This window comes from Bombyx mori, chromosome 5, assembly GCF_030269925.1.
Source record: "Bombyx mori chromosome 5, ASM3026992v2".
Lineage (NCBI taxonomy): Eukaryota > Metazoa > Arthropoda > Insecta > Lepidoptera > Bombycidae > Bombyx > Bombyx mori.
In genome coordinates, this window is record NC_085111.1 from 5,454,427 (window position 1) to 5,471,219 (window position 16,793).

General features: G+C 34.8%; 2 protein-coding genes across 6 annotated transcripts in view; one reads left to right on the forward strand and one right to left on the reverse strand.

The window, feature by feature from the left end:
• Positions 1 to 616: 616 nt before the first annotated feature.
• LOC101739477 (uncharacterized) lies at positions 617 to 5,131 on the reverse strand. 2 transcript variants are annotated; one of them, XR_009973155.1, is made up of 5 exons: positions 4,643 to 5,131; positions 4,356 to 4,496; positions 3,847 to 4,108; positions 2,343 to 2,596; positions 617 to 1,103 (listed from the first exon to the last, which is right to left on the reverse strand). XR_009973155.1 is itself a non-coding variant. In XM_038011095.2 (5 exons), exons 1-5 carry the CDS (start codon positions 4,656 to 4,658, stop codon positions 813 to 815), a joined length of 960 nt encoding a protein of 319 aa, XP_037867023.1. In that variant the 5' UTR covers positions 4,659 to 5,124; the 3' UTR covers positions 617 to 812. The 2 variants fall into 2 exon arrangements, 1 of the variants encoding a protein (XP_037867023.1); XM_038011095.2 differs by having other exon boundaries at positions 4,360 to 4,496; positions 4,643 to 5,124.
• A 4,523-nt stretch (positions 5,132 to 9,654) lies between these two features.
• The window catches only part of LOC101739332 (uncharacterized), a 36,046-nt gene continuing 28,907 nt past the window's right edge, over positions 9,655 to 16,793 (forward strand). For 2 of the 4 annotated variants that reach the window (XR_009973152.1, XM_038011024.2), the window contains exons 1-9: positions 9,656 to 9,864; positions 10,154 to 10,316; positions 10,798 to 10,972; positions 11,631 to 11,734; positions 12,084 to 12,227; positions 13,832 to 13,949; positions 14,600 to 14,675; positions 15,324 to 15,391; positions 16,709 to 16,727. Coding sequence is in view for 3 of the 4 variants with exons in the window: in XM_038011024.2 (XP_037866952.1) it covers positions 9,792 to 9,864; positions 10,154 to 10,316; positions 10,798 to 10,972; positions 11,631 to 11,734; positions 12,084 to 12,227; positions 13,832 to 13,949; positions 14,600 to 14,675; positions 15,324 to 15,391; positions 16,709 to 16,727 (940 nt within the window). In the remaining variant the exon portion in view is untranslated. Of the gene's footprint in view, positions 9,865 to 10,153; positions 10,317 to 10,797; positions 10,973 to 11,630; positions 11,735 to 12,083; positions 12,228 to 13,831; positions 13,950 to 14,599; positions 14,676 to 15,015; positions 15,157 to 15,323; positions 15,392 to 16,708; positions 16,728 to 16,793 lie in introns of those variants that run through there. The other 2 variants (XM_062668567.1, XM_062668568.1) reach the window with 2 other exon arrangements.

A 16,793-nucleotide genomic window follows, 5' to 3' on the forward strand; every position in this document is an offset into this window, starting at 1 on the left:
TAGAAATCACAAATTATTTTCCGAGCACTAGGAAAATACAAAGGCCTTCTCTAAAAGCTTTCTGCTGAAAATAATGGAAACATAGAAATGGTTTGAGGTGACGTAGAAAATGAAAGATATTAGAAAATCCACAAACACTAAATCAGAGAGATTTAAATAATCTCTATATTACTAAATCAGAATTTTTATTACCTATTTAAAAGTTTTATTTTATGACGTTTCAATTTTTAACCCATACACTCCCTAGTGACTGTTCCTGAAAGAATATCTCAGGCGTGGAAAGCCCACCGAGTTTCTCGCTGGATCTGCCGGTGGGTCGCGATTCCGATCCGGTGGTAGACTCTGCGAAGCTTTGCTCTCGCTAGCGCGTGCTAGCAAATTCTCTCAGGTCGAGCCCCTCGGCTCACCTGCCCGTCTTGGTACAGCTGGAATAGCCTCTTCGACTTACCAGCGAATAGATAGAGAAAACAAAAGTGGAACAAGTATCCGGACGATTTTAAGAATCAAACTAAAACCTGTATTCAGGAAATGTTGCCATGTGTAACTATAATTTTAACTTGTAGACTACAATTTACTAATTTATTTCAAGAATACTGCGAGTAAAACAACGTGAAAATATGTGAGGATTTTTTTATTGAAAAATAATGAACTTCTGATCCACAGCAAGCACAGCCTGTTTAATGTACAACTTATTTAAAGACGCCACAGCCATAATGAACTTTATAAACAACAAAAGTAGCTCTAGTCACCGTCAGCTTAGCTACGGCTCTAGACATAAATTGTAACAGGTCGCTTCGTCACAAACTTTTAACTTATTGCTCTTTACTTATTACAATGTTGTTTTCGTCATGGAAGAGACCACGCCTTACATTTTTCTCAACTAATATCTCATATGAACCGACTTCGATTTCCATATTATCAAATGGTACATAGCATGTATTGTAAAGTACATGAACTTTTCCAATAAGTAAAAAATTCTTAACCATAGCTCTACCTATGTAAAGTGGTTCGTAACGGACTTCTGAGTAACCACCGACGACTGCATTTTCTGGTATGTAATTATCACTCGTTTTAACCCACTCATAATTAAACCCACATAATATCTGAAATGAATACAGATGAGAATGATTGAAACTATTGTATTAGATAATAAAACAAACTAAAGTATCGTTTAGGTGTAAACAAAACTATGGCAACACTACAACAACAACACAGTAGGTATTGTTAAAGTTACAATAAAAAATCATGAAATTGCTTCTGAGAGATTCGCTAGCTAGGCTGTGGGTTTTATATTGCCTAATAAACGGCTCTTTAAAGATACAGTCGAACAATGAAAACAAAATCTGTTTATCTGATGAGGATTTTTTTATTGGCTTCTAAGGCATACACGCCGACAGGACATTAATATATTGCGTCACCATCGCCCACGGAAATCAAAGTTTATGCACAATTCAAAAAAGAAATATCATAATGCTTAGCAATCATTGCGGAGGGGATATTTATCCAGAACAGTAGGATGTGACCAAAATGATCCTTGTGGACCAGTACAGTGAGACTGGGTTATAGGCCTCTGTTTCGGTAGCAAGTGGGGTGAGATAACAAAACAGATTATTCAAACGGGACCATCTCCAATATGTTTTATTCCCCATGCATACTGAATAGACACCGAATATGCATATTTTTTTTGTCTTGGGGGATGTCGTTGGGTGGACGAGCTCACGGCCCACTTCGAGACATAAGTTGTAAGGTCTCTGTTTTAACAGTACGACTGCCCCATCCTTCAAACCGAAACGCATCACTACTTCACGGCAGAAATAGGCTGGGTGGTGGTACCTTTCCGTGCGGACTCAAGAAGTCCTACCACCAGTAATTACGCAAATTATAATTTTACTAGTTTGATTTTTATTACACGATGTTTTTCCTTCGTCGTGGAAGTCAATCGTGAACATTTGTTAAGTACGTATTTCATTAGAAAAATTGGTACTACCCGCCTGTGGGATTCGAACACCGATGCATTGCTCGACTCGAATGCATCCGGCGTCTTATCCTTTAGGCCACGACGAATTCAAGAAATTCAATGAATTCGACTTCAATGCATGAAATTGAAAATTCAAACCACTTCGCAGGTTGGTACTTGGAAGCCTTGGTCCAGAGTAGAGTTTGGAGCAGTAAGTACTGCACACGAGATCGGACTTGTGTATTGTTTTGTTTTACATACGTCTTTGTCCAGGCGTGAAGTACCGCTTCGCTGTTTGGCTTCCAAAAATTTTACAAATAAAAAAAGCGATTTACACGACTATCCTAATCAATCCTTTAAAAATTAAACAGTAAATAGTTCTCACCTCAAAATCATATTTTCTATATGCAGTATGTCCCCAAGGCACAAACATTTTGTTTGTTGTTCTAAGGTATTTTCCCGGTGTCAGAGAATTAAAATGTATTGCTCTAGCAATATATAAAGGTTCATTTTCATATCCACCAACTATTGCATCCATAGGTAATGAGCTGTTATTTGTCATTTTTACCCAACGTAGTTCACCACCCTCAATTTCCTTATCACTTTTGCAATGTAAGCTATTTAGGAATATTGGGGGTCCTACAAAAATGTTTGATTACGAATGAACGTTTGACGATGAATTGTATTGCATTCATAGTATTTTTGATTTTATGAGTATGATAGTTGCATGCAAAAATGTGGCTGAGAGACATTTGTAAAGAATCAGTATGTTTCTTACAAATCTTAAAGAAGAAAATCCCATTACATAAAATTATTTTATCAAATGAGTAGACTATTATGTTAGTAGGTATAGTTCTTGTATTTCATGTAGCTAGTGAAATTTACTTGAGATAAGGTCAAGATGTGCACATCGCAATCTGCATTCTCAAATTAAAATTTTCTCTCTTACATAATTTTTCCATGAGTTAAGTAGATTTGGAGGACTTTAATAGCAATTCCTTTTCATATTTCAATAATCAAGTTACAGTGAGTTCACAGACCTCTATTATTTGTATTTTAGTACATAAGCCAAAATACTCAAAACTGATAGATGATCACTATTATTCAATTTCATATTCTTCTTGAAGAAATTGGAAGACTGATCATATTTGATGATCCCTACGAACAATAAAATAAGATTCAATATTGAAAATAATAAGCTATATATTGACGCTTGAAAGGCAAACGTGACTAAGCGACAATGTGTAACTTTACAGTAGACTAATTTAAAGTTGAAATACCTGAAAAAAATTCTATTTTAACGAATCTAGCTGTAGGATTGAAATGATTTTAATAGACCTAGAAATATTTTATTTTTTGTGCATCGAATATGGTTATTGCCTATCATTTATGTACAAAGCAGTTATTGTCGCTTAGTCACGTTTGCCTTCCAGCGTCGATATGTTCTATAGTTTGTTTCTAAATGTGTATTTGTTAAAACTGCTTCATGGGTAAAGTTTTATGACAAAACATATTTTTTTACAAAATGATACATGCTGTCTATTCTTATCAGGAATACATATATGAATGGATTAATTGAAAATTAATAATCAAACACCAATATTAAAATATTTTATGTCACTACAATAAACTTTGCGCTTTTACATGATAATAATACTTTTGGTAACTAGCATTGGACCTATATACAATCACAAATGATTTTAACATGCCTACTATCTTATTAAGCAAGAACATATTTAACTGCTAGTAAAGCTCACTCAACTTTATGAATTACAAGAACTATACCTACTACTACAATTTCAATATTTATCATATAATATTATAAGCATATTAAACAACAGATACAATAAATTAACACTAGTTAAATAAAATAATCAAGTGATACTTACTTTCAATCACCCATCTAACCTCAGCTTCATCTATTATTGTAGGGATATGAAAACTTACAAAACCAATTTTTTTTGCATTTTGAAGTTTTATACATCGCATGGGTTCAATGTTAGGACACAGACCATATTGAAATTTTCCACTGTGCCACGATATCCAAAAATCTTTGAACTCGATAAAAGAAGTTGGTGGGTCTTTGTTGTAATAATCAACAACATTACCCTCTAATATGTCTACAAGTTTAAATACCTCCCCAATATACAGCTGAAATTTTTTTTAAATGAAAACAAGACTATAATGCAATAATAATGGTATAAAAATCTCAAGCTCCAAACTGATTAAAAGTGAACTGAACCATTTTTCTTTTCACATTTAAATATATCTTTTACAATTATTGAATAATAAGCATATAGAAACCATTTAAAAGTATAAATAAAAGCTATAAATTGTTTAGAAAAAAAGGCTCAGATTATCTTTTCCCATGTTTTTTTGCACACACAAAATAGAATACCTGCCTGATATAGTTCCTGATGGGGTGGAAATTTTGAATAAAAGGTTATATGTGGTTCTGCTGATAATGGAAAGCTAACTCTAATTCTTATGGCACTAGAGTTGGCTCTGTAAAGAACCTGGCCTTCAGTGGAATTCAATTCTGTAATAAATGCATTATAATTAGAGAAAAGCCGCTTCATAATCTTAAACAGCAGTAGAAAATTTCATGACTTTATGAATCATCTTGAGTAATATTATCCTTGATGTTATCATAGATTAAATAAACGTGCTCTTTGATACACCTACCTACAATATCTCCCATGATTTCCAGTTAATTAATTGGCATTAGATATTATCCAATTGGTAGATAGCACGTCTTACTTGCGGACTTTTTAAGCTCAACACTGAGTCACTGACTAGGGTCTTAAAATAAATATACAACATAAACAAGTGTAATAAGTGTACTGTATATTATATAGGTGTAGGTACTAATAAGTACCGGTAAAATGGGGCGATTAGGGATTGAAAGGCGAATCGGGAAAAAACCGGGAAAATCTTTCGACGCTCAATATAAGTTTTATATTCGTTGCAAAATCTTCCATTTTTTTGTAGTTTAATAGTAGAATGTTGAAAGTTCACAAAACAACTCTGAATATGCATGATAATAGCTGCTAACTTATAAAAAATCGCGTTTGAAATTAACTTCCTGTGGTGGTAATTATTTTAGTGCTAGAAACTTTGCTCTCTTTTATTTATTTGATAATAATAGAAGACGACTATGATTTATAAACGTTATTTAGTGTTTGAACCAACATATATATTAAAGGTAAGTCTTAGTTGTTATTGGTTTTAATGTATTTGATTAAATAAAAATACATGTAAAAATCTGTTGTTTTTGGGGATTTTGGGGACGTGTGAGGTACAAATAACAACGAAAAAGGGGTCAATTGGGATGAGAATACGTGAAATGGAAACGACCTAAGTATAAATAGGTACAGGTTTGTAGGGTTGTCTATGTAGTTATAACAATAAATTTGTTGGTAAAAATCTGGTTTATCGAAGAGAAATTGAGAATAAGTCTTTATTTGAAATAGATAAGCAATTTAATATAAGTAAGTCGATTTTGCAGAGACATGTAACAAGATCAATGAAATCTCAAGGTGGACAAAAATGTCTAAGTAATACATAATAAAATATTTAATATTTGTTCAGAGTGGGGGTATTCATCTGATTAATCCATGGAATAACCGACACACCTAATCTCTTAACCCAGATAGAAATATCAGCCCCTAAGTACTTACCAAGAACGGAGAAATATAAACCGTTTCTAAGAAAGCCCACTATATATGTATGTATAAATATATATATATATATATATATATATATATATATATATATTGTTGTTACTGCACTGTCGATTGCACCTATAATTGAGGTGATGTCTGCCATGTACTTTTGTCAGTTTTTCAATTTTTTTTATTGATGATCACTTTGTTGGTGCAACTAAATAAATAAATTAATTAAAACTATATATAAAAATAAAAGTAGTGCCAACCCTAACAAATTTCTCATTTCGTCCCAATTAACCGCAATTTTCGGGTAAATAGGGATTACACATATTTTTGCATTTTTTGCTTAAACTGGAATGCTAGTTGCATAATTTTAAATTAGACAACAAAGATGCCCCCAAGACTTAATCATTTTGATCCTGATATAGTATTATATACATCAACAACTACCTTAAAATTGCTCATAAAGTTGGAATTTGTCCCTAATCGCCCCATTTTACGGTATGTGTATTGCACATATTAATAAATGCTGTGTTTATCAGTGTGACCAGATTTCTTTTGACGAATCTACTGCTTGTGGAGGTGAAAATCTACTGAATTCTATCAAAAGAGAACGAAAAATACTAAAAATCTATTATTATTTTTTTGCTGTCGTGTTACAACGTAAAATCATGAATGTTTCCATGAATAAACAATAAAATAATTAAAATAACAAAGAAGCCACCATTAATTAAACCACTGTTCTTTTTTATTAATTAAGTTCTAAATAAAAATATAATTAAAAAATAATAAAATGAAACTTAAAGTTAAAATTCTTCGTCTTTACTTTGGGTAACATTTTCATAAAGTTGTCCATTAACTTGATAGTATGTACTTCTGTCAGGATCAAATCTGCGACATCCCCCTTTCAACTGTCGTAGCCCCTCTTTTTCAGGCATTATTGCAGCAATGTTCTTATTATTAAATCGATTTCGATCTTGATTTTTAATCTTATTAATATCAGAAATTACTTTCTACTTTGATGTTTGACAAAGGTATTATCATCATTTGCTTCACAAATCGGGATAAATTGCCATACCTTGGTTTGCTATTCGCATCATAGATTTGGCTGACTTCACTCTAAAATTTATCCACCACAAAAGTTTCAGATGTCGAACTAGAAGTTGACAATAAATTAGACACGGAAACAACTATATATTTTTAATTCCCTATATTCTTTGTCAACAATTTGCATGTTTTCTGTTGCAACAAGGATATCGTCATGAATGGGACATTGCGATATCCTTGTGTATATTTATGTTTCATTTTAAACTTGATTCTAAAAATTCTCAATGAAGGAATTGCCACTAATCTATTACACTCTATGCTCACGGCCTGAATGGTAACAAAACGAATGAAAATGAAATAGTTACAATCCATTCGATGAAAGGGGGAATACCTCGAATTTATCCGATATGCCAAAAAAGTACTAGAATAACCGAAGAGCGTGAATTCTACTAAAATATACCAAATAATTTTTATATACTAAATTCTGTTGCCTGTACCTCAAAACCTACCAAAAAAGTAGAAATCTACTAAATCTGGTCACGCTGGTGTTCAATATTACACTTAAATTATGTCAATCTGACATTGACGATCATTGACAGTAGTAGTAGTAGTAGTAGTTTTATTTTTCCAAATGGAAAGGCAAAGGTGTCACACCATACAGCCCTACATATTATGAAATGAAATGAAGCTGATTAATATGAAACATGGCATGGCATGAAATGAAATGAGATGATATGATATCGGCTATTTTTATGAAAAATCATAATATAGAGTGAAATGAAATGAAGAATTTGAGACATTAATCAACTGGGATGAAATTAAATGAAATGAGATGAGATGATATGGGATGAAATATAATCTCAGTAAAATGGTGGTCGCTTACTGTGACTTTTTCAATGGACTTTTTGGAGGATCCCGAGAAGTTATGTCCAGTGGCTTTGTTGTATTTTCCTACAATTTTGCACTTTCACAGATACTAAACAGTTTTAAGAGTTATTTTGGTAGTGGTCAATAATGGTTCAGGGCGTTATCGGAAGTGAGATAATTAAATTAAATAACACAACTGGTTAATCGGAGCGTTTATTCGCGACTGAACTTAAAAAGTAAAAAGCAACGGAGCTTGCGGACGTAGCCGCGTGTTATGACTACGAACAATTTTGTTTACATAACAAACAGTGTCCCTACACAGTTATTAAACGTTATTACGCATTTAAACCTGAAGAAACCTAAATAGACAAAATAAAACAAATCACACAACTTCACTCTTCGCGTTTCCGCCAAAAAGTCTCATTGGCCTATAGTTAATACATACACCTTTAAAGTAAAAGATAAACAATGGCATCGCAAGAAACCATTGGCCATACCGAAAAATAAGATAAGAAGAGGAACTACTGGTAGCTTCTCCTTTGATAAGTTTGATATGAGCGTTCTGGGATTCCAGCTAATTAGTTTTTATTGTTTATGTCCTTTCTAAGCAGAAATGAGTAATATGACGGATGAGCTAAATTAAACGAAAAAACTGATTTTAAAAATATAAGTAAGATAAATGCGTAGTATCGACTACAGAAGAGCGAAATTATAATAAAATTATAAAATCAAATTATAAAACAGTTCGATGTTACATGTTTACATCCTATACCTATCTATACATCTATGTATACATATAAATAAAATTGGAGTGTCTGCTTGTAATATTGAAATAACCGCTTTTTACTACATGCTTAAGAATATATATACTGTACATACACCAAAATCATTTTTTTACTATTTTTGTCTGTCTGTCAGTCTGTTTGTTTGTTCCGGCTAATCTCTGGAACGGCTGGACCGATTTTGACGAGACTTTCACTGACAGGTAGCTGATGATATAAGGAGTAACTTAGGCTTTTTTAGAGTAGCTTCGCCTCGCGGCGTCGCCCGCGGTACGACAATAACCGCGGGTAACATCGCGGGACTCAGCTATCAATAATAAAATTTACTGTTTCCGAAGCGAAGCGAGGGCGGGTCGCTAGTTTAAAGTAAAATCTATTCATTCTTTTTGTGATAAATGTTAGTCCTTAGTTTAGAGGAGGTATGGAAAGAAATTAATTTCAATTTCAAATTCAATTATTTAATTTTCGTTTGGTTGTACTGATTAATGAGTTAGTCTTTAATAGTGTAAAGTCGTCTGGATCGAGTATCGTGTTGCGCCACTTTTTCGAAGAAATAATATTGCTATCCTCAGAAACTTTTCTTGAAAATTTCTTTAGCAAGATTCAGGCATCTGTCAAAAATCTTGGTCTATGATGGCTACCTTATTGTGATGAAACTTTATGTACATGTTGTTGGCACTCTAGACTCTAGATTCTAGAGCATACCATCAAAGTACGTAGCTTGAAAAAGACAAAGACAGTCTTCATTGTCAAAATAGTAAAAAAAAGGCATATCATTAGCAATGAAATGGAAACCAGATGCCGCACCAGCAGTAAAAATGTGTGCCTAGATTTACAGTAAAAGTTTTTTATTCACGGGGTATATGTTCCGTAAATAGGCCACGAATACAGAAACTGTGAATATAAAAGAACGCGCTCACAAAGGATATTCGGTTGAATACCTACATATTGGAAACATACCGACGTACCGATTAGATCCGAGATAATAAACAAAATAAATATTTAGCCGCGAACATAGGAATTGGGTTGCATTTTTTTAGACGCGAACATTGTATTCGCGAATGAATGAAGCGCGACTTTTTTTTATTTTTTTTTATTGCTTAGATGGGTGGACCAGCTCACAGCCCACCTGGTGTTAAGTGGTTACTGGAACCCATAGACATTCACAACGTAAATGCGCCACCCACCTTGAAAAATAAACAAATATTTAGCGACTTATGCCAATTTGTAATGGGATCCCAATAAATAGAGCACACACTACTTTATTTGCTTACAATGTGATCGTTTCGTTCTTCCTCTTTGATGCAAAGAAGTTTGCATTAGAGCCGGAAAAAAGATGAAGTTAAGAAAAATGTCGATGTCAATTTCATTCTTACAAATGGACGAATCTGCAAAAAGAAATTTTGCTCAAACCAATCATTAACTATAGAAGTAATAAAAGGACTGTTTCTGATTTTTATTTAACGCAATATGGCCGAGACACCTACCACGAATCCATCGGAGTTTGCTCCAAGTGAGCTGCCGGTTTCTGAAGCCGGAGAAGGTATAATTTTTTTTTTGTTGAAGATGTGTTTGTATTAAAATGCATTATTTCAGCGGACAAATAGATTGTTTAAAATGTTGATATTCAATTTTATTTATTTATTCCTTAGATGGGTGGGAGAGCTCACAGCCCTCTTGATGTTAAGTCGTTACGGCTGTCCCATCCTTCGATCCGAAACTCATTACTGCTTCACGGCAGAAACGGGCAGGGCGGTCATACTTACCCGTGTGGGCTCTCTTGCACGAGCCGTTGGACACGTTCGGTAAGTAAAGAGGTTGTCATGTTACAGCAACTCCTGCTCCTGCCGGGTTTCCCCCTTACCCACCGTATGCCACGGAACCAGCGCCACCGTCCGTAGCGGACACCATCATAGCTGGACGTGATCTTCGTGTGCAACACAAATCTTTGCCGCGCAAGTCCGTGAGGCCTCTACCGAAACCGGCCAAACCGAAGTATGATTTTTTTGTGTACTTAATAACAATTTAGATAAATATACTAGACTAATAATAATAACTGGGAACAATGCACGCACGGTCATCCGGCCCTAATTTAGGATTGCCTTTTTTATGGGTACCGGAAACTGATAAACATATCCATAATTGACTGGTGGCAGGACCTCTTGTGAGTCCGCGCGGGTAGCCTATTTCTGCCGTGAAGCAGTAATGCGCTTCGGTTTGAAGGGTAGGGCAGCCGTTGTAACTATACTTGAGACCTTAGAACTTATATCTCAAGGTGGGTAGCGCATTTATGTTGTTAATGTCTATGGGCTCCAGTAACCACTTAACACCAGGTGGGCTGTGAGCTCATCCACCCATTTAACCAATAAAAAATTAAAAAGTTGCGTAAGCTATCAGATAGTAGATACCGGCGGATAAATAGTATATAGAATGTTTATTAAAAAAAACAGTTTTTGTAATTATCTTATTGTCTTAGAGGTCCAAAGGCTACGGACGTGAAATTAGCAAAGCGCGCTGCCCGAGCCCACGCGAGATGCTTACGAAGGCATGGTGCGGTACTCACTGATCGACTAGAACGTATTTCTAAGCCACCGAAACGCAGCATCATTTACCTATGGCGTGAATATGCTCATACGCTACCTCCCGAGACGGTGAGTAGTATTTAATGAAGGAAACACAAACATTCATTTTGGCTAACCATTCCAGCTGTAACAATTCAAAAGGCACTCAATTATATTGTTTCACGATATCCGACACACAATATTATATTCTTACACAATCATCACAGATGATATTATTATAGTTATAGGCTAAACTAAAAGAAAGCTAACATAAAGTGGTGCGAACAATATTATCTAGTTCAAACCTTCTCTTTTTTTTCGGGCCGGGGGCCGAACCTCCCACGAGGTCCCCGCGCCTAGGACGCGCGCTGGGTATGGTGCATTTGACGATATACAGATGTTGGGAGCAAACCGCGGGCCCAAGAATGTTTTTGGGGTCCTACCGCACTAAACGACTCCCCTGCGTTCAGACCTTCCCTGCCTTTACCTAGTGCCTGCTATAAAATTTGTCATAAATACCACGCCGACTTTTGTTATAAATGCAATCGTATTATGATATTATTAGGTCAGAAAAAAATATTTAATAAAAAAATTGACTTTCATTTATCTATTTCACATTATGGCTTAACAAAAAATTAGCCTGTATTTTCTTCAATATTTTTAGTCAATGTTGAGTTGACAATATCAAAAGCTAGCACCCGTAGCTTGCATATGTTCACACAAATAAAAGGATATTTCTTTCGTTTAGATATCGCGATTGCGTACAATGCTAGATGCGGACGAACCCTTTAAACCGGACCAAGCCTATGAATATTTTGTTAACATGAAGAAGACCAAGAAAAAGGCGGCTACGTATGTTTTTTTTTTGGTTTTACGAAGATTTATCTGTTTTAATTATTACATATTACCCTAAATAGAAAATAATATTTATTACCTTATTTACTTAGTTGCTACTTATTTATTATTTTATAAGATTTTTATAGATTTTTATTAGTTAATTAAAACCTATTATTTTTATATTTATCTACCAAATAAAATCAAATGATTTTTTATTCAAGAAGAACTTTACGGACACTTTCAAATCGTCATAACTAGGAATACTCGTAGCAAAATCTCTCGTCTCTCTCTAATCTCTAAAAATATTAATATTAAAATTTCTTATAACTTGGTTCTTTATTGATAATGATGTACTGCTTGACAGAAGCCGAGTGAACCAAATAAAGAAAGATGTTTTGGAATTGTGCGGAGACAAGAGGTTCCTCTGGGCAAGAAACGCGACTGTGGCCTTCGCTAGAGGTGTACAACAACGACTTTCTAGACCTGGACGATATACATTAGCAGACGGGTATTGCTCATTTTTTGCACGCTTTTATTATAAAGCGTAATGAATTTGTATGTAGAGATTTATGGCTCAACTTCAGGATTGGGATAGTGCAGGATTGCCTTTGAGGACTCAGAACTAGTGGTATAACGAATAATTCTAGATTCTCATCTCCACTTGACCACCGTTACGCCTGCCAATTTAGGCTATGGAATAAATTACCTAGTCTTGCCATAAATACTGAGACAAAGGAAAAAATAATTTCTATTGCAAATAATATTTATTACTTTTACAGTGTGTTATTTTAATACATAAATATAAAACAATTTAAAGTATAAAAAGCTTATTCGAAGTGGTCTCCATTGGCTGCAATACAGTCTTTTAAACGTTGAGGCCAGCTATCAATAGAAGCACGCACTCTTTCACTGCCAATCGTACGGATTGTTTTAGGGACTCCAAATTATTATGGCGTTTAGAGCAAGCCGTACTTTCTAAAACTGACCATAAATCATAATCCAGCGGATTAAGATCGGGACTAGACGACGGCCAGTCTTCAGCTCTGATGAAGTCCGAAACGTTCGTTTCCAACCAAGACTGCGTAGACCGAGCTTTATGACCTGGCGCCGAGTCTTGCTGGAAGGACCATTCTTGATTATTGAACATGGTGTTGTTAAGGGGCTTCACTACCTTCTCAAGAATGGTATCTTGATACACTTGTGCCGATGTTTTGATACCTTTTTCACAAAAGTATAGCTCGGTCACTCCTTCATAGCTACCCCACCAAACCATAACTGAAGTCGGATAGTGCCCACGTTGCACTCTGTCGACTAATTGGGAAGCTTCCTTAGAGCTTTGAGCATAAATACGGTCATTTTGTTAGTTAAAATGTTGCTCAATTGTAAAAATTTCTCATCCGTAAACAAAAAATTTCTATGACCTCCCTTTGCGTACCGCTTCAGTAGTTGTTTCGATTTTACCACCCTATTCTCTTTTAAATTATCTGTTAAAAAATTACCAGTACGTCTCTTATAGGCTGCAAGTCCTAAGTCATCTTTTAAAATACGCGACATAGTTCTAGGTGCTATCTTCATCTCCCGAGATAAAATATTTTGCTTTTGGACAAGATTTCTTCGAATTCTTTCCCTTACTGCTTTCACGGCCTTTTTCGTACGAACACTACGTGGACGGCCAAATCTTTTTCTCTCACAAACAGAGGAGGTCTCATTGCACCTATTAATAGCCCGGTACACAAACATTTTACTAATACCAAGCGTATGGAGAGTTTTAAAAATTGCATTTGGCTCCATACCTACTTTGTGTAATGCAATCACAGCGATTCGGTTCTCTTTATCACCCCACTCCATTTTAATATTGCAAAATATTGTTCAATGTATTGGCTCCAAAACGAGAAAACTTAATGAGCAATCATATAAAAATGACAGATTCCAAATTCAAATGTAATATTTTGTTTATTTTTAATTGTAACAGTATTTATGGCCAGACTAAATATTTTCCTCAGAATATTATATGATCGTCGAGATTTGAATCTTTAGCGATAGACGGCAGCTTACTCTCTCGGCGAGTTTTGTACGAATAAAATTGTAAAATGTAACAAACTTGATTTTTAGGATGTTAAGGCTCTCCAATATCATTTTAGACGAGGTGTGTGGTTACATGCACATGAAGCCGCCGTCACGTCGCTGTGCACATCCCAAAGCTAAATTCATGATGGAAGTAGCTGATAAGGTACGTATTTGTTGCCATTTAATCAATTTTTTTATGAGAAAAATGTTTCTAGAAAAAATAATCATACTTTATTAGAATCATAATTAGACATGATCTGGTATTAATCTTCTCTAAATTGTGAATGGTAATCTTAAATCCTAAAGCTTAAATCCTAATACGAAAGGCAGCTCGATAATTGAGTGACTCCAAAATAAGTATTTTTTTAGATGCTATGTAGCTTTATACCTCTTTTGAAATATTACATTTATGGAATGTTAACCCTTTTAGTGCTGAGCTTATTTTCACATATTTTGCAGAAATTGCTAAAGATTTTTTGAAAAAGGTACTTTATAATAAACTTTAACTTTAAAAAAATTCAAATACCAATTTTAAATTCATACATAAGGTATAAGGTTATATAAGGGAGTGCTTACATTATGCTCCCCTAATAAATAATACGCAATACATATTAATCATGTGCCTACGGCACATACTCGTTCGCATAGAGTCAATCTATCGACGATTCGCGCTCAGACGGTTAAATATTCGTTCTTCTGCCGTGTCCACGATGATGGTGACGCCAGCTGTCGGATCTGCCGAAACTAAAACAAAACGAAACAAAAAAAAATTGATTTCCATTGCGCCTCTACAATGAGTGGTATTTTTTTTAGATCGCCGTGTGGATTGACGAAATTTTAACTGAATCAGACGATCGAATGCTGATTATGGACTACGATGAAGACGACGGTAATTTTTTAAATTTTTATAAAGTCGATTAGAGAACAATTGTCACCAGTTCCCGAGACAGCTGCCGTTATCACAATCTCAATTCAAGGTTAGTGAATGTTAAAGCAGAAACTGAACTTGTGGCAATTGTTCGAAAAGTTTATAAAAGTCGTCACTGGCTTCATGCATATTTATTTATTACTAAAATACACGTAACAAATGCTTTCAAGTTTAGTTTTTGCAAAGAGTTACCAAGTAGATTACCAATTACGTTATTTCTTGGCTCGCGAGAAGAAGTGGAACGCAGCTATGCGGACGAAGACAGACCGTCTGTGCGTCCAGATATTACCACTCCGACCGCATCGTCAAACTCGATTGGCACAAGTGGAACGCCACTCCAGACTCCCGCTGAGACCCCCGCTGAGACTCCCGGAGTCAGTCAGGGTACAACGCCTGGCACTACTACTCCGAGAACTTCAAAAACAAGTATAAAAAAGGAGTAGTAAGTATTCAAAAATAAAATATTAAGCACAGATCGTAATATGATGATAAAACTTGATGTCTGTGTACTTGAATTTTCCTACAACCTCCAAAGAACAACAACAGACTTTAATTCTAAACTTGGTACATTTTGATGGTGCTAAAAATGATTATTTTTGTTTCCGGCAGATGTTTTAAGAAGAGACAAGGGAGGTGATTCTGATTTCACGGATGATTTCCTTAATATGATGGGTGGTGTAAGTAAAATTGTGTTTTTTCAAATTAGGTTAAAAAAACGCGTGATTGTAGCTGATCTCGAAAACGAATACAGGTCATATGCTAATTACTGCCACTAACTTGCGACTACTTCGAAGGCTACAAAGAAAAAGAAAAAAAATTAGAATGTTTGAATGAATGTTTGCGTTATACTAATACGATATGTAATAAAATTGATATTTTATAAATTGAGGCACCAACCCGGCATTTCGCGGGAACGCGAGAACAATGGAAGGGGCCGGACTATTATGCAGAATCTTAAGAAATTGTTAAAAAGACAAGCATTATTGTTAGACAAGTATTGATGCATAAAGTGTTCGCCCAATGTTCGAAATTCGACCACGGTCACTGACACCTATTTTACAATATTAACATCTGTTCATTTAAGGCGGGAAACAATTTTTTTCAAAACTAATACATATGTTTTTGACAAACAGAAGGTTCAAAAAGGTGCTAAACTATTTTATCCGTTGCCCAATTCAATAGATTTTAGCCATTTAATTTTCTTTTCTTTTAAGTTAATAGTTTTTTCCCGTTTCGGCTTTGGAACGGTCTCATAACAGTCATTATAGAGATAAGATTCACTGGTGGTAGGACCTATTGTGAGTCCGCACGGGTAGGTACCACCGCCCTGCCTATTTCTGCCGTGAAGCAGTAATGCGTTTCGGTTTGAAGGGTGGGGTAGCCGTTGAAACTATACTGAGACCTTAGAACTTATATCTCAAGGTGGGTGGCGCATTAACGTTGTAGATGTCTATGGGCTCCAGTAACCACTTAACACCAGGTGGGCTGTGAGCTCGTCCACCCATCTAAGCAATAAAAAAAAAAAGATAATTAATTTGAATTATTTCAATAGGATAAGACAAGGAGAGAAGATGCCGATAAACTAGAAACAGTCCTTAAGCTTCTAATAACGCATTTACCTTTTAATACTGCTAAATGCGATATTGAAAAATCTCATAAAAAAAAGTTTTCCGCGACTACTATATATGTACACAAAATACAAATAAAAATAGAAATAAACAAAACAAAGATTTCTTTTATTTAATTTAATATATCTTTTACATTTGAACACGGCTGAATGAGGTAATAAAGTTTTCTAAACTGAGAATCTTTCTTCATTTTGCTGGTTCGGAAACTGCTTTAAGTAGTGCGTTTATTTAAATAATTATTTTATGTCAATCGGTTTGTGTTCATTTGTAGAAGATAGAATAATGAAGAATGATTCTCTTTAAATGTATTATATCTACGGAAAAATGTTCGCCTAGAATTTAAAACAAGTATTTTTTTATTTCCAGGGTGGACTTTTGAAGGGGCGTAAGTAATTTCAACATATAATAAATACATTTAGTATTTTTTTCCTTAGGCATAACTAAAACTATT

What these genes read in the sequence shown, in the direction of transcription:
- LOC101739477 (XM_038011095.2), bottom strand. An exon ending in CCCATCAGGAACTATATCAG is followed by an intron (nt 4,109 to 4,359) that starts GCAGGTATTCTA and finishes AAAAAATTTCAG; the next exon opens with CTGTATATTGGGGAGGTATT. An exon ending in GGTTAGATGGGTGATTGAAA is followed by an intron (nt 2,597 to 3,846) that starts GTAAGTATCACT and finishes ACATTTTTGTAG; the next exon opens with GACCCCCAATATTCCTAAAT.